General features: G+C 39.2%; 1 protein-coding gene across 1 annotated transcript in view; it reads right to left on the reverse strand.

Moving 5' to 3' along the window:
• Window positions 1–18,618, reverse strand: part of LOC145405068 (uncharacterized) — a 457,223-nt gene that overhangs the window by 209,093 nt on the left and 229,512 nt on the right. The window contains exon 16 of the mRNA XM_080276570.1: window positions 3,960–4,069. Within this exon, the coding sequence (XP_080132696.1) occupies window positions 3,960–4,069 (110 nt within the window). The remainder of the gene's footprint in view (window positions 1–3,959; window positions 4,070–18,618) is intronic.

The raw sequence follows: 18,618 nt of genomic DNA on the forward strand, positions 1-18,618 counted from the left end.
TCTAACCTGGGGTGGATCATGGCCACTATCAAATTTTTCATCATCTCCTCATCCATATAATGAAATGCTACTCATATATAGGTCAAGAGTTTATACGTCTCTCTAACTACCTTGTTAATGTGTTTTTCAGGTGACAAACTATCCTGGACCAGCACTCCCAAATCATTCTCTTCTCTCATTTTTGTGATTAATTCATTACCCAACAAATAATTCAGTGATGGCCTCCTGGTACTTTTACCCATTTCCAATATTTTACATTTCTTTACATTAAATTTCATTTCCCACATCCGGCTCCAATCATGTATCCTATCCACATCCTCCTGCAGCATTTTACAATCCTCCTCAACCTCTACCTTCCTCAAGATCTTTACATCATCCACAAACAGACTTGCATGACTGTTCACTCCATCTACCATATCATTTATGTAAATCAGGAACACTACTGGCACCAACACTGAACCCTGAGAGACTCCACTTGTTACCTCCCTCCATCCAGACATCCTATCCTTTATTATTGTCCCATTTGCCTGTCTCTCAAAAAGTTTCTCATCCATTCCAGGAGTTTCCCCTTCAGTCCTCCTATATATTCTAGTTTCCACATTAGTCTCTTATGAGGTACCTTGTCGAAGGCTTTCTCTAAGTCCAAGTAAACACAATCCACCCAACCATCTCTCTCCTGTACCATGTCAATCGCTCCTGAGTAAATGCTCAACAAGTTGGAATCACATGACCTTCCACTTCTGAATCCAAACACATTCAGCCAAAACATTCATGTCTTCTAGATATTTTATCCATCTATCTTTCAGGATTCTCTCGCACAATTTTGCGACCATGCTGGTTAGAGACACTGGTCTATAATTCAGGGGTTCTTCCCTGTTTCCTCCCTTATAAATTGATACCACATTTGCCCTCTTCCATTCTTGTGGCGCTTTCCCCTCTTCCAGAGAACACACTATTAAACTGTGAATTTTATCCGCCAGTTGTTCTCTGGATTCCTTCAGTACCCAATTAGAAATTCCATCAGGGGCTTTCTTTACATCCTGAGTTTCCAGTAATTTATTTATACACTTCCTGTACCTCCATTTTTATATCTTGTATCACCGGTACATTTCTAATCACTCTCTCCCCTTCCACAAACTCATTTTCATTAGTGAAAACTGATTGGAAACATTTGTTCATTATTTCAGCTTGCATTGCTGCATCTTTATAGACCTTTCCTTTTACTTTCAGTTTTGTGATTCTTTCCTTTTGTTTCAGTTTGCCATTAACAAATCTGTAAAACGGTTTGGGTTCATCCTTGCATTTGTCTATTATAGCTTTTTCAAAATTCCTTTCTTCTTCTCTACATATTCTTGTGTATTCATTTCTAGTTCTTTTATATTCTTCCTTTGTTCTGTTGTTACCTCTCTTTCTCCAGTTGTTCCACACCTTATCTCTCTCTTTTTTTGCTATCACACACCTTCTATTGAACCACTCCTTTTTCCTGTTTTCTTTCCCCTTTACTCTTGGTACAAATTTTCCACTCCCAAATTATAGAGGTCTAGAAAGATATCCCACTTCCTCTGTATCTTTCTTGTTTCTCTGAATATTCTCTAATCCGCATTTTCAAAAAATTTTCTCAATCCTGTAAAATTTGCTTTCCCAACGTTGTACTGTATCTTCTCTGCCTATGAAGCTCTTCTCTTGGCTCGACATTCCCTATTATCATCTGGAACTCAATGACCACATGATCACTTTTTCCTATAGGACAGAAATATTTCAATGATTCTACTACATCGGGTTCTTTGGTAAACAGTAAGTCTAGTCTTGCTGGTGTGTCCTCACCTCGGAACCGTGTCTCTTCTTTGACCCATTGTGTCATCACATTATTCATTATTATATTTAATAATATAGTGCCCCACGAATCCTCACTGCTTCCGGAGTCCCATTCCTCCCAGTTCACCTCTTTACAGTTAAAGTCACTCACCAAAATAATATTGTTGCTTTTCTCAATTATTTTTTGTAAATAACTAGCCATATCTGACATCTCCTGGTATTCGTCATCATTCCAAGCTCTCGTCTTAGGGGGAACATACACTACTGCCGTATTTCTCTTGCCATTCTCTCCAGTTTCTAATTTCATATATATCATTTCAGCCCTGCTTTCTCCCACTTCCACGGTATCTACATTTATGTTGTTCTTCACTGCTATCATCACTTCTCCTCTCGTTTTTTCTTTTCTGTCTCTTCTCCACAGTTTGTATTTACCATCTCCCAAATGAACATCAAATGAACATCAATATCTTCTCTTAATTTGGTCTTTACAAAGCACATGACATCAGGTTCATGTACCCTCAAGAAATCGTTAAGTTCAAGCCTTGTGCCGATATTAAATCGTCAACATTAGTATATACCACCATCAAATCATTTTTGATGTTTTTTTATATTCTCTCCTCTCCGTCGGTACCACTTCCTCAATTTTTGATCTTTCATAGCCATACCCCTTAGTTTCCTTCAGTTCTATTTCTTCACATACCACTTCCTCACATACCATCACTCCAAAAAAATTTATTACATTCTTCCTCTGTCCTCTTATCATTTTTTTCCTTTACCAGTTCTTTCAATGATTTTAAAACTTCTCTTTCTTCTTCATTCAAATCTTTTCTTATTATAATATTTTCCATCCCTGCTTCTTTGCTTAGTTTCCAGGTCACTTTAAGTATATCATTTACTACACTTTCTGATGACAACTTGACTCTCATTGGTCTTGTGTGTGTGTGTGTGTGTGTGTGTGTGTGTGTGTGTGTGTGTGTGTGTGTGTGTGTGTGTGTGTGTGTGTGTGTGTGTGTGTGTGTGTGTGTGGTACTTTTGCATCACATGAGGTAACTGGGTTTTGTCAGTTACTCCATGTGATCGTCTGGTATGTGTTTGCATACATTATGTGCTTGCATTCTGGCCAGACAATGTGTACGTCTCCACATGAACACCAGACATTACATGCTGTGCAAGTGTTACATACCAGGCTATGATAAATATCCATCCATCCATCCCTCATCCAATCCTATGTCGCCCCATGAGGAGTGTAGGAACCCAGTGCTAGGCAAGTTGGTCCTGACAATTAAGATGAGAGTGACGAGCCTCACTCATGCCTGAGTGGCATTACGTGAGCAATAAACCCCAACCACCCCTTGGATATAAACCTACACAGGCTCAATGCAACTGGAGTGCCTTAATTACCCACTAAACCACCAGGCGCCATTATTTAGTTACCACCCAGCATAGTAAATGGTTACCTGGTGTACAGGAAACCATTTGGTCAAGCACTCAGTGTAGCATTACCCATAGGCAGAAGGAAGAGGAAAGAATGAAGGAAAAAAAGACAGAAGAGGAAGTGTAAAGTCATTCATAGGCAGAAGTAAGAGGAAAGAACGAAGGAATGAAAGACAAAAAAGGAAGAAAGGATAAGAGGAAAGGGGAGACACCCAAAGCAGCACTACATCGAGTGAGTAGATGATATTAATGCCTATAACTATTACATATTGTGTTATGATGTATTAATGCCTATACCACTACACTGTTCTTCTTCCCATTCATCTGTTTTTCAAAACAATCTCTCCATTTCCCCATTATTTCCTTTCATTTGTTAGTATTCTTCCACTTTCATCCCTTCTACAGGGTATTCTCAAGCCTTTTCCACATTGATTCCAACATTTTTGCGGCTGTTCAAAAGTTTTTTATTTTCAGAGAAGTCTACATTCAGTTTTCTTCTGAATTCAACTTTTAATTCTTCTCTTTACTAGCTTCTGTACGAATTTCCTACTGTCTATGTACTGTACTCCTTTTCACCTGCACTCCAACAATGCATCCAACCCACATGTTCATTTTTTCTTCCACTGTTCTTTCATCTCCATACCCTCCAAGTAACTAACACTGTTCATAAAAAACAGTGAATGATAAAAATGTGCTGGTAATGCACTTACCTTTGCCCTACCATGATTGAAGAGTGCAGTGAAATAGAGCAAGGAGCACTGAGGTACCCCGTGGCCCTGGAGGTACCTGTACACATCACCCACTCCAACCTCTCCTTCACCTATAATTGTCAAAATAAAGATAGGTGAGAGCATAAAACATGTACAGGACACCTTCTCAAACCTCTCCTTCACCTGTAATCACAAAAAAAGACAAGCAAGAGAAAAACTTGATAAAAGAACTAATCAAGTCCAGCAAAGTGGGCCATATAATCATTCACTCACTATCCATCCCCTTCTCCATTATCCAGCATCTACTTCACAGGCATAACTATCTGTACATTGTTTTTTTCTTTATCTTTCGGACAGTCAATCTGATGACTATTTAAAAAAAAAAAAAAAAAAAAAAAAGTGGGCAAACCCTTGTTATAATCTTCGCTATACATAATTCATTCAACCAGCTTCAGTCCCTGTCAGTTCCTTAGCCTCATATTTCACTTTCTCACATACTCATTTACCATAACCACCCACCTTCTTCTTGCCTAACCAGGGTTCTTTCCACATTCACATTCATTCACATACACAAGTGAGAGAATAACCATAAATGATACTGAATTCAACCATTCCTTCACCTATAACCATCAAAAGAAGAAAAACAAGTGAGAGAATACTGTAACCATGAGCATCACCCAGTTCAATCTCATAGAAGAAAAACAGCTAATGGTATGATGACTTCCTTACAAAACATGAGACCTTAGTACAATGGCTATAAGAGGGCTACATGATGGCATGATAGCGTCTCATTAATGGGTATGAGATTTTGCATGGAAATAAGAACAAAAAGTTTAAAGGTTGGGCAGCAGAAACAAATCATGCATTGTGTAGACTGGAGAGGATAAGAATTAAAGATTCATGAAAACAGTGGGGTAAGGAGGTCCACTGAATGGAGGGAAGGTGTTTATGCTCAGATGGCATAGTTAACCCCTCAGTGGCCATGGGTTCAGAAATTTGTGGTCTCCCCTGGCTGGCCAGGAACCATTTTTTCAGTTTTAAAATTGATTTCTTTTTCTTACAGATGTGAAGTGAATCATCTGGTGCACTTGGCAATGTGTTTTTTTTAGCTTCCTAAACCCATCCTGTTATTCACTATGATTCACGGAAGATATAAAATTCACAAAATTAACTGCATGTACCATCAAAGTGTGAAAATATTTGTGAAAACATCTGGGAAAAAGTGACCGCCTGAGTGCCTGGGATGGTAGGGTAGGGTTGGATAAACGTACCAGTGACCTTCGTTCGCTGTTTTCTATAGCTTGCACTACTTTGACAGTAAAGTGTCACTCAATGCCAGCAGCCACTGAGGGGTTAACAGAGAATACAGATAAACAGAGTGGTGAAAGGGTATGCTTTAAGGGTGGAATGAATTGACAACCAACAAGAAGAGTGACGATAGTAAATTCGATGAACATGCAAGATAGGGATGCTGAAAAAGCAAAAGAACTGATAAAGGATAAAAACAGACAGATGAGATACATGTATTGCAGAGCACATGATGGTTTCTACCTTTAACCTAAAGGTCAACGGAATGGCTCTGTCCCAAGTGAGAGAGAGAGAGAGAGAGTGTGTGTGTGTGTGTGTGTGTGTGTGTGTGTGTGTGTTTACCTAACTGTATTAACCTAGCTGTGATATACAGAAGCTAAGCTACGCTCATGGGGTCCCATCTTCATCTCAACCAGTCAAACTTAACTTTAAACTCATTTTAAGTTTTTGGATTGGACGATCTCTTTGTCCACACTATTCCACAGGCCAGTGCATCTATATGGAAAACTGCAATCCTTGATATCCTTCAAGCATCTCTTTTCAATTTCTTTCTGTGTCCTCTTGTTGCTCCCTCATCCCATGCAAACAGATCTTCTCTGTCAATTTTGTTTACACCCATCATGGCCACGAATACTGCAATCATGTCGTCCCTTTCTCTTTTTTCTTCTAAGGAGGGAGGACCCAGCTTTTCTTGTCGCTTTTCTTGTCTTTCCTTGTATGACAGATCTGCTAGGCTAGGGACCATCTTGGTTGCTGTTCTTTGTATTCTCTTGATCTTGTTTACAAATTTCTTTTTATGTAGGGACCACACCACTGTTGCATATTATAACCTGGGGAGGATCATTGCTACAATTGATTTTTTCATCATCCCCACATCTAGGTAATGAAATGCCAACCGAGTGTTTGTCAAGAGCTTATATGTCTCCCTGACAATATTGTTAATGTGTTTTTCGGGTGACAAATTATCCTGGACCAACAATCCTACGTCCTTTTCTTCTCTCACTCTTGTGATTGGTTTCTTTCCCATCGCATAATTCAGGGATAGCCTCTTGGTACTATACTGTACTTTTACCCTTTTCCATTACTTTGCATTTTTTTTCACGAAATTCATTTCCCATACCTGGCTCCAACTGTAAATCCTGTCCAGCTCTTACTGCAGCATTTTTCAGTCTTCTTCAACTTCTACTTTCCTCGTGATCTTTGCATCATCTGCAAAAAGACTTGCATAACTATTCATTCCATCCACATACCGTTAATGTAAATCAAGAACATTACAGGTGCCAGCACCATGCCCTGTGGGACTCCACTTGTTACTTCCCTCCACCCTAACATCTTGTCTTTTATTCCAGTTCTCATCTGCCTGTCTCAGAAAGTCTTTCATCCACTCTAAGAGGTTTCCCTTTAGTCTTCCTATGTGCTCCAATTTCCACATTGGTTGCTATGGGGTACCTTGTCAAAGGCTTTCTCCAGATCAAAGTACACATAATCCACCCAACTATCACTCTTCTGTAGCACATCAATTGCCCTTAAGTACAAGCTCAACAAACTTGAGACACACGACCTTCCATTTCAGAATCTAAACCGACTTTCTGTCAAAATGTCCATCTTCTCCAGATATTTTATGAATCTATCTAGGATTCTCTCATACAATTTTGCAGCCATGCTGGTCAGGGACACTGGTCTATAATTCAGGGGTTCTTTCTTACTCCCTCCTTTGTAAACTGATACCACACTGGCCCTCTTCCATTCCAGGAGCACTTTCCCTTCTTCCAGAGAACACACAATTAAACCATGAATCTTGTCCACCAGTTGTTCTCTGCATGCCTTTAGTATCTAATTCGAGATCCTGTCAGGCCTTGGGGCATTCCTTACATCTTGAGTTTCCAGCAATTTGTACACTTCCTGCACTTCCACTTTTATATCTTTTAACACTACATTTCAGGTCACACCCTCCGATTTCATTTCGTTTTCGTTTTTAAAGGCTCCAACATGCTTGCATGTGTCGGCCTTGATCACCTAATGGAGGCTCTCCACGCTGCACGATCCATTGCAACCTCCCTGTTCAGTCCCTTAACCCTGAGGTCACACTTAATGACCTCGTCCCATGTCTTTCTTGGTCTACCCCTCATAACCCCACCCCCAATATTAACACTTCTCACCTTCCTCACCCAATTATCATCCCCCATCCTCTCCACATGTCCAAACCATCTCAATCTGCACTCTCACTCATCACAACACCAATACACTCCAGTCCCATCCTACCTCTCAACTCTTCCATCGTAAACCCAGCCCCTCCAGGCCTTGGACGCAGGGACACACTGCACATCCACCTAATCATTGTCATTTCTGTACGTCTGAGCGGGCGAATATCTTCCTCCTTCGCTGCCCAGGTCTCACTACCATACAGCATTACATTCCTAAGACATGCTGCATACAAAGACCCCTTAGCACGTAGGGAGAGTCCTCTCAATGTCAGGAGAGGCAAGAGCTCCCTGAACTTCTTCCAACCACTTCTCACTCTAGCCACAGACCTAGCTCCAGCCCCACCTCCAGCACACAACATGTCTCCCAAATAACAAAACTCTTCCACACACTCAAGAGATTCACCAGCAAGTTCAATCCTTTCACATCTGACAATCTCCACCTGCTCACCCCAACACACCGTACACATAAAATCAGCATTATCTTGCAGTCTACCTCTGATACCATTACATCTCTTATGCACCCATTTATCACACACACCGCACAAGATGGAATTACTTCCCACGCCCTTGTGGCAAACTGCACATGGCCACTCTCCCTCGTCTTTGACAGTACCGCCACCAACCCTAGATATCATCACTTTTGTTTTATCTGCATTTACCCTTAAACCCTTGTGCCCCATACCATCTCTCCACTTCCAAAAAATCACTTTTAGTGAAAACAGACTGGAAACTTTTGTTCATTATTTCCGCTTGCAATACCACATCTTGGTAGACCTTTCCTTCTACTTTCAGCTTGTTGATTCCTTCCTTGTGTTTCAATTTGCTGATGACAAACCTATAAAACAATTTAGGTTCTTCCTTACATTTGTCAATTATTCCTCTTTCAAAGTTTGTTTCGGCCTCTCTACTGATTCTTGTATATTCATTTCTAGTTCTTTTATACTCTTCCTTTATTCTGTTATTGCCTCTTCTTCTCCATTTGCTCCATGCTGCATCCCCCTCTTTTTTAGCTATCATACATGTTCTGTTGAACCAATCCTTTTTGCAGCTCTCTCTCCCACTTACTCTTGGCACATATTTTTCCACACGTGAGATCTCAAAGCCTAGAAAGATATCCCACTACTGCGTCTCTCTTGCTTCTCTGAATTCTCTCCTGTCCACTTCTTCAAAAACTTTCCTCAATCCTGTAAAGTTTGCTTTCCCAAAGTTGTATCTTCCATGCCTGTATAGCTCATCTCTTGTTCCCACAGTCCCTTCTATCATTTGTAACTCAATCACTACATGATCACTTTTTCCTATAGGGAATAGATATTTCACAGATTCAATTATGTCAGGTACTTTCGTTAGCAGTATATCTAGTTTTGCTGGTGTGTCACCACTTCTAAATCTTGTCTCTTCCTAGACCCACTGTATCATTACGTTATTCACTATTAATTTTAACAGTATGCTGCCCCACGAATCTTCACTACCTCCTGTGTCCCACTCCTCGCAATTCATCTCTTTATAATTAAAGTCACCCACCAGGATTGTATTGTTGCTTTTCACAGTCACTTTCTGCAGGTGTCTAACCATGTCTGACAACATATCCTGGTATTCAGCATCATTCCATGCCCTTGTCTTAGGGGAATACTGTACAGTATATGTTACTGCAATGTTTCTCTCACCTTTCCCGCTGATTGCTAGTTTCATATTTATCACCTCTGCCCTACCTTCTCCCAGTTCCACAATATCACACATTTATGCTGTTCTTCAATGCTATCATCGCTACTCTTCCCAATTTTTCTTTTCTTTCTCTTCTCCATAGTTTGCATATGCCATCTCCCACCTGCATATCACTGTCCTCTCTTACCTTGGTTTCTACAAAGCACAGTATCTGGCTCATTTACCCTCAAGAAATCGTTGATTTCTAGCCTTGCCAAGATTAAGCCAACTACGTTAGCATATGCCACTTTCAATCTTTTTACGTTGTTTTTTATTGTGTGAGTGTGTGTGTGTGTGTGTGTGTGTGTGTATTTACCTATTTGTAGTATACAGGAATTGAGCAATGCTCGTGTTGTCCTGTCTCCATATCCACATTTACCAAGTCTACCTTTACACACATGAATGTTTTTCTCATGCACCACCTCTTTGTCTAAGTCGTTCCAAATATTTAAGCATTTACCTAATATACCTAATTGTGATATACACAGAATGTACTATGCTCGTGGGTTTCCGTCGCTGTTTCTCAATAAGTCAAATTTAGCTTTAAACTCGTTTAAGTTTTTAGACTGGATGATCTCTTTTTTATCCATCTGTCTTTCAGGATTCTCTTACACAATTTTGTGACCATGCTGGTTAGAGACACTGGTCTATAATTCAGGGGTTCTTCCCTGTTTCCTCCCTTATAAATTGGTACCATATTTGCCCTCTTCCATTCTTGTGGCACTTTCCCCTCTTCCAGAGAACACACGATTAAACTGAATTTTATTCACCAGTTGTTCTCTTCATTCCTTCAGTATCCAATTAGAAATTCCATCAGGTCCTGGGGCTTTCCTTACATCTTGAGTTTCCAGTAATTTATACACTTCCTGTACTTCCACTTTTATATCTTTTATAACTACATTTCTAGTCACTCCCTCCCCTTCCACAAGCTCCTTTTCTTTAGTGAAAACTGACTGGAAACGTTTATTCATTATTTCTGCTTGCATTGCCACATCCTTAAAGACCTCTCCTTCTACTTTCAGTTTGGTGATTCCTTCCTTTATACACTTCCTGTACCTCCACTTTTATATGTTTTATCACCGGTACATTTCTAATCACTCTCTCCCCTTCCACAAACTCTTCTTCATTAGTGAAAACAGATTGGAAACATTTGTTCATTATTTCAGCTTCCATTGCTGCATCTTTATAGACCTCTCCTTTTATTTTCAGTTTGATGATTCCTTCCTTTCGTTTCAGTTTGCCATTAACAAATCTATAAAACAGTTTGGGTTCATCCTTGCATTTGTCTATTATACCGTTTTCAAAATTCCTTTCTTCTTCTCTACGTATTCTTGTGTATTCATTTCTAGTTCTTTTATATTCTTCCTTTGTTCTGTTGTTACCTCTCTTTCTCCAGTTGTTCCACGCCTTATCTCTCTCCTTTTTTGCTATCATACACCTTCTACTGAACCACTCCTTTTTCCTGTTTTCTTTCCCTCTTACTCTTGGTACAAATTTTTCCACTCCCAAATTATAGAGGTTTAGAAAGATATCCCACTTCCTCTGTATCTCTCTTGTTTCTCTGAATATTCTCCAATCTGCATTTTCAAAAAATTTTCTCAATCCTGTAAAATTTGCTTTCCCCAAGTTGTATCTTCCCTGAATCTGAATCTCTTCTCTTGGCTCGATGTTCCCTATTATCATCTGGAACTCAATGACCACATGATCACTTTTTCCTATAGGACAGAAATATTTCAATGATTCTATTACATCGGGTTCTTTGGTAAACAGTAAATCTAACCTTGCTGGTGTATCCTAACCTCGGAACCGTGTCTCTTCTTTGACCCATTGCTTCATCACATTATTCATTATTATATTTAATAATATAGTGCCTCACGAATCCTCGCTGCCTCCTGAGTCCCATTCCTCCTAGTTCACCTCTTTACAGTTAAAGTCACCCACCAAAATTATATTGTTGCCTTTCTCAATTATTTTTTGTAAATAATTAGCCATATCTGACAACATCTGGTATTCATCATCATACCATGCTCTCATCTTAGGGGGAACATACACTACTGCCGTATCTCTCTTACCATGCTCTCCAGTTTCTAATTTCATATATATCACTTCAGCCCTGCCTTGTCCCATTTCCATGGTATCTACATTTATGTTGTTCTTCACTGCTATCATCACTCCTCCTCCAGTTTTTTCTTTTCTGTCTCTTCTCCACAGTTTGTATTTACCATCTCCCAAATGAACATCAATAGCATCTCTTAATTTGATTTCTACAAATCACATTCAGGTTCATCTTCCCTCAAGAAATCGTTAATTTCAAGCCTCGCCGATACTAAACCATCAACATTAGTATATACCACCCTCAAATTATTTTTGACGTTTTTTATACCCTCTTCTCTCCTTCTCTCCGTCGTTACCACTTCCTCAATTTCTGATCTTTCATAGCCATCCCCCTTAGTTTCCTTCACTTCTATTTCCTCACATACCACTTCCTTACTTTCATATCCATCACTCTCCAAAAAAAAGTATTACATTCTTCCTCTGTCCTCTTATCATTTTTTTCCTTTACTTGTTCCTTCAATGATTTTAAAACTTCTCTTTCTTCTTCATTCAAATCTTTTCTCATTATAATATTTTCCATCCCTGCCTCTTTGCTTACTTTCCAGGTCACTTTAAGTATTTCATTTACTACACTTTCTGATGACAACTTGACTCCTATTGGTCTTGTTTCCCCTTTCTTATAAGGCCCTATCCTCCTTACTTCCTCAATTTATTTTACCCACTTGTCTCCTTCGGGATCAATCTTGCATAATATTCTTCTCACCAGGTTCGTGTCTCTCTCGAGTCTCACGGATCTAACCTTTTCTTCTTCTTCCCTGTTTCCAAATATTACTACACATCTGTTCCTTTCTACAGTTTCTCTCACTATTTTCTCTTTTCTCTTCAGTATTTTCACTACATTTTCTTCCATTTTTTTCTCGTTCATTTCCTTTTCTTCCTGGATGATTTCTCTGAAGCTGACCACTTCTTTCTGTTCTTCTTCTGTGTGTGCCCACTTTGCCATATGCTCTTCTAATATACTACTCACCTTCTCCATTTTATTAGTACTCTCTTCTAGTTTTCTCCTCAGTTTGATATTTTCACGCTTCAAATTCCTGATCTCATTTGCCGTCTCATTGGACTGGATCAGACTCTGTACGGTAATTTCCGTATTTTAAGACACGTCCTTTAACACTAGATTCTCCACTTTCTTTTCAAGTTCACTAATCCTCATCTATCTATCTATTGCCAGACGCCTCAATCCCTTTCGGGGTGGCCACAAACAAATCGTCTCCATGTCGCCCTGTCTCCCGTCATTTCACTGCCCCGCTCCCAACTCACACCCCCCTTCCTCATATACCTCTCCACCCCATCTCTCCATCTCATCCTCGGCCTCCCCCTCCCTCTTCCCCCCTCCACCTCACTAACATACACTCTCTTCATCAGTCTTTCACCCTCCATCCTCTCCACATGGCCAAACCACCTCAGTGTATTCCTCCTAACGCTTCCTATCACATCCACATCCACACCACAACGCTCCTTTATATCCTCATTTGTCAGCCTGTCTCTCCATGTGACTCCACAGGCTCCTCTTAAGTACCTCATTTTCACTGCTATCACTCTTCACTTGTGTCCTTCCAGCAACGTCCAAGCTTCACTTCCATACGTTAGAGTTGGTATCACAATACAGTACTGTCATGTGGTAACTTTTTCACTTCCATGCTCACTTCCCTGCTTCTTATCACTGCTTTCAAGGAACCAGCAACCTTTCTTCCCTGCTGTACCCTTTCAAGCACTTCACCCTCCAAACCTCCATCCTTACTCATCACACTACCCAAGTACTTAAACATACTCACATTTTCCAATTTCTCACCATCCAACTTTGCTGTACATTCACTGACTTCACCTCTCTCAAAGACCATCACTTTACTCTTCCCTACATTCACCTTTAGATTCCATTTCTTACACACTTTCCCAAAACTCATCCACCAAGCCTTGCAGTTCTCCTTCGTCTTCACTCAACAACACAGTATCATCTGCAAACAACAGTACAGGGAGTTTCCAAACACTACCCTCTCTTACTAGGGCCACTCCAACATCCACTGCCCTACCTTGTACCTCTTTTATTACCCCATCCATGTACATATTGAACAACCATGGAGACATGACACATCCTTGTTTCAACCCAACCTTTAAAGAGAAAAATTCACATAGTTCACCATCAATACACACTGCAGCCTTAGCACCATCATCATACTCTTCACAGCATTCAACAACTTCACATCTACTCCATATATTCTTAATACTTTCCACAATCCGTGTCTATCCACCCTGTCATATGCTTTCTCCAAATCCATGAAAGCCGCATACATCTTCTTTCTCTTCTCTAGAAACTTTTCCACTAAAGATCTAAGAATGAATATCTGATCTACACAACCTCTTCCCTTCCTAAAGCCTCCCTGTTCTTCTCCAACTAATTCCTCTGTTCTTTCTCTAACTCTGTCAATAAGTATCCTATCATATTTCTATCAAATTTTGGAAATTCGAGTCCCTCAATGTTTACATTATCAGACATATTTGAGGTTGGTTACAGTACCAAAAACAGTTGTTACCAAAAATACTACAAACATTCATGTATACTCTTGCCAATAAATCTTTACATTTTTGGTAGTCTATATTAACTTACAGTATTTTACACTTAAAACAAGACCATATGAGACAGGACAAACATAATTCCTGAAAACTACTTAAGGTTTGCAGCGATGACTGGGAGCAGTCAAGAGACATCCGTTCTCTCTGGCTGTTCATGTGTGTGTGTGTGTGTGTGTGTGTGTGTGTGTGTGTGTGTGTGTGTGTGTGTGTGTGTTCCTACCTAATTGTCCTTACCTAATTGTATCTTTACAGGAATGAGTCAAGCTCGTACTGTCCCGTGTCTTCTATCTATCTATCTATTGCCAGACGCCTCAATACCATTTGGGGTGGCCACAAACAAATCGCCTCCAAGTCGCCCTGCTCCCAACTCACCCCCCCCTCTCTCATATACCTCTCCACCCCATCCCTCCATCTCATCCTCGGCTTCCCCCTTCCACCTCACTCACATACACTCTCTTCGTCAGTCTTTCACCCTCCATCCTCTCCACATGGCCAAACCACCTCAGTGTGTTCCTCATAACGCTTCCTATCACATCCACATCCACACCACAACGCTCCTTTATATCCTCATTCGTCAGCCTGTCTCTCCATGTGACTCCACAGGCTCCTCTTAAATAACTCATTTCCACTGGTCTCACTCTTGACTTGTGTCCTTCCAACAATGTCCAAGCTTCACTTTCATACGTTAGAGTTGGTATCACAATACTGTCATGTAGTAACTTTTTCACTTCCATGCTCACTTCCCTGTTTCTTATCACTGCTTTCAAAGAACCAGCAACCTTTCTTCCCTGCTGTACCCTTTCAAGCACTTCACCCTCCAAACCTCCATCCTTACTCATCACACTACCCAAGTACTTAAACGTACTCACATTATCCAATTCCTCACCATCCAACCTTGCTGTACATTCACTGACTTCACCTCTCTCAAAGACCATCATTTTACTCTTCCCTACATTCACCTTTAGATTCCGTTTCTTACACACTCTCCCAGACTCATCCACCAAGCCTTGCAGCTCCCCTCTGTCTTCACTCAACAACACAGTATCATCTGCAAACAACAGTACAGGGAGTTTCCAAACACTATCCATGTCTTAAACCATATTTATCGTACATATCCTTAAATTTGTGAATTGTTTTGGCACACACTATTTCATTCGGTAGTGGATTCCATTGATCAATTGCTCTGTTTGGGAAACTGAATATCCTTACGTCTTTATCACTTCTCTTCTTAGGCAGTTTTTTGCAGTGTCCTCTTGCTGATGCTTCTCCATATGTTAAGTAATCATTTATGTCTATTTTCTCCTTCCATGATATGCACTTATATAGCATTATCATGTCACCTCTTTTCCTTCTCTCCTGTAGTGTTGGTAGATTCAGTTTATTTAGTCTTTCTTCATAGCTTATGTCCCTTAAGCTTGGTATCTATCTTGTAGCGGCCCTTTGAACTTTTTCAATCTTGTTTATGTGTTTTTTGAGATAAGGACTCCAGACCACTGATGGATATTCCAGGGTTGGTCTAATGAATGATGTTATTATCCTTCTTAGCATGTCTTCATTTATGTATGTGAATACTATTCTCATATTTGCAATCAGTGCATACATGTTCCGTACCTTCTCGCTGATGTGGTCAGCCGGAGATAGTCTGTTATTGATAATCACACCTAGGTCCTTCTCTCTTTCTGAGGTGTATAGGGTTTTATTTCCTAATGTATAATCCCAATCAGGTCATTTTCCACTTTTACCAAACTTGATTACATGACACTTGTCCACATTGAATTCCATTTGCCTTGTATTACTCCATTCATGAAGTTTATTTAATTCTTCTTGTAGCTCTTTACAAGAGTCTGTGTTAGTAATTCTCCTTTGTATTTTTGCATCATCTGCAAACATAATCAGATAACTTTCATTTCCAGTGTTATTGTTTATATCATTTATATACACTAAAAACATGATTGGTGCCAGCGCTGAACCCTGTGGTACTCCACTAGTCACTTCTTTCCATGATGAGTAGTTTCCTCTTAGTACTGTTCTCATTTCTCTTTTTATGAGAAAATCTTGCATCCAACAAAACAGTTTGCCTTGAATTCCTCACTGATGGTACAGTTTCCATAAAAGTCTTTGGTGTGGTACTGTCTCACATCCTTTCTTGAAATCTAAATAGATACTGTCCACCCATCCTTCTCTTTCCTGTATTGTGTTTGTTACTTTGTCACAGTAGCTCAACAGATTAGTAACACATGATTTTCCCTTTCTGAAACCAAACTGTCTTTCTGTTATCATACTGTGTTCTTCCAGATGATTTACCCAAGCTTTTCTTATAAGCTTTTCTAATACCTTGCTTACAACACTGGTCAGTGATACTGGTCGGTAGCTGAGTGGATTTTGTCTATTTCCTTTCTTGAATAAGGGGACAATATTTGCTTTCTTCCAAATATCAGGTAGTTTACCTTGACTCAAGGATTTCTTGAAAATTAAAAATAATGGTTTACTTAACTCCTTTGCACATTCTCGTAGTATCCAACATGAAATTTCATCAGGACCACTTGCTTTTCCTCTGTCTAATTTACTTAACTCCTCCTGTATTACTTTTTCTGCTATTTGTATATCTGGTAGTATGTGTGGACATGCATGTTCCACATAGTCCCTCTCAAAATTTTTTCTTCTGTGGACATGCTTGTTCCACACAGTCCCTCTCAAAATTTTTTTCTTCTGTAAGAACTAATTGGAAATTCTTATTTAGCGCTTCACAAACATCTTTCTCTTGTGTATAAGTGATGCCCTCGTCCGTAATGGATTGTATTATATCTTTTACTTTGGTTTTACTTCTGATGTAGCTGTAAAACAGCTTTGGTTGATCACTACTTTTATTTATTATATCTTCCTCAAACCGTTTTTGGGCTTCCCTCCTTATTCTTGTATAATCGTTTCTTGCCTGTTTGTAATTATTATACGCCCTTTCACTATTGTGTCTCCTGTATCTATTCCACAACAAATCTCTTCTTTCTTTTGATTTTTTACATTCTGTATTGAACCATTTCTGTATTTTCTTATCTGCTTCTTTGTGCTGTGGGATGTACTTCTGGACTCCTATTTCATAAAATTCACAGAATTTTTTATATACAGCATTAAAATCTTGTCCTACAAGCTCATTTTCCCAATCAACTTCTAAGAAATACTTCTTTAGGTCTTGATAATTTCCCATTTTATAGTTTAGGCTCTTTTTGTAACTTTCATTGCTGTTAACTATGTCATATGCTATCCTGAAGTTGTAATTTAGTACTGCATGATTGCTTTTGCCGAGTGGAGGGTGATATACTAAACTGTCAATATCATTTTCTTGCCTAGTAAATATTAGATCTAGCATTGAAGGTACATCGAGTCCTCTTTTTCTGGTAGTTTCCCTCACACGTTGCGTTAGTAAAAACTCTTGCACGAGATCCAGGAGCTTTTGGTCCCAACAGCTTTCTTGGCTAATTATATCTAGAGTATTCCAATTTATATTTGTATTAAAATCTCTAGTTAGTATAATTCTTTCCAATTTCTCTTCCATTTTATGTAGTAATGATCTTAAACTCTGAATTGTACTCTCTGCCAGGTCCTCATATTCGTCTCTTTCCCATGTGTTTGATCTGGGTGGCATGTACAAATTGGCTACAATTACTTTCCCTTCAGATGTGTTGATCTCTACTGCAATCAGTTCTACTTGTGATGGTATATCTAGTTTTATTTCATTGACTTTTAGGTTTTTCTAAGTTAATATTATAATTCCTTGTCCTTTTTTTAAATTTCTGTCTCTTCTCCATATATTGTATTCCTCTAAGTTTAGTATGTCACTGGATATCATTTGTGTTAATTTTGTTTCAGTTAGGCATATTATCATTGGTGTTAATTTTGTTTCAGTTAGGCATATTATTTGTGGTTCATTTTCTCTGACATAATCATTCATCTGTAGTAATTTAGATACCATTCCATCCACATTTGAGTACATCAGCTTTATCATCTTGTTTATATACTTGTCATGACATGGTTCTACTACCTTCCTCCTTTTTATTCCCTCCTGTTTGTGTACCACTTTCGTACCTGCAATCCTATTACTTTGTAAAAAAAAATGTGTTCTTCTCCTTTTCTGATCTTCCCTTATTTTTTGTTATTGCTTCCTCCCTCTTCTCTTTCAGTATTCCAGTTCCTCTTGTGTTAGGTATCTTTTTATCCATACATTTTTGAACTCCTCTTTTTCCATAAGATTCTTTGCATTTTTTAGTATCTCCTCCACAGTGTTTACACTCTGGAAAGTCACCTTGAGAGGTCTTGTCTTGCTTTTCTTGTATTTCCCTAACCTTTTGTGTTCCTCTATGTCTTTACTACAGATTTTCTCTGATACTTCTTTCAGTAAACTCATTACATTTGCCATCTCCTTTTTGTCTCTTGTGATCTTGTTTTTTACTTCTTCCTCTTCTATACCAGTGATTACTATAGATTTGTTGATATCTACTGAATCTCTGACTAACTTTGGGTTGTTTTGGATTATTCTTTTCACTTCCTTTTTAATGCTTTTTTCCTTCACCCTTGTTTCTAAGTCTTTCTTTACTTTCACCATTTCAGCATACGTGGTTTCCACATCATTTTTGTAGCTTTGCACAGCTTCATTCACCTGTGTTATCTTCTCCTGAATATCACTGCTCTGGTCTGTCAGACTGCTTACCTGCCTAATTGTCTCTGCATCATTTTTGAACTCTTCCATAATACTCTCGTGATTGACT

The sequence above is a fragment of the Coenobita brevimanus genome, chromosome 65, assembly GCF_032717465.1.
Source record: "Coenobita brevimanus isolate Jiangsu-jjx chromosome 65, ASM3271746v2, whole genome shotgun sequence".
Classification (NCBI taxonomy): domain Eukaryota; kingdom Metazoa; phylum Arthropoda; class Malacostraca; order Decapoda; family Coenobitidae; genus Coenobita; species Coenobita brevimanus.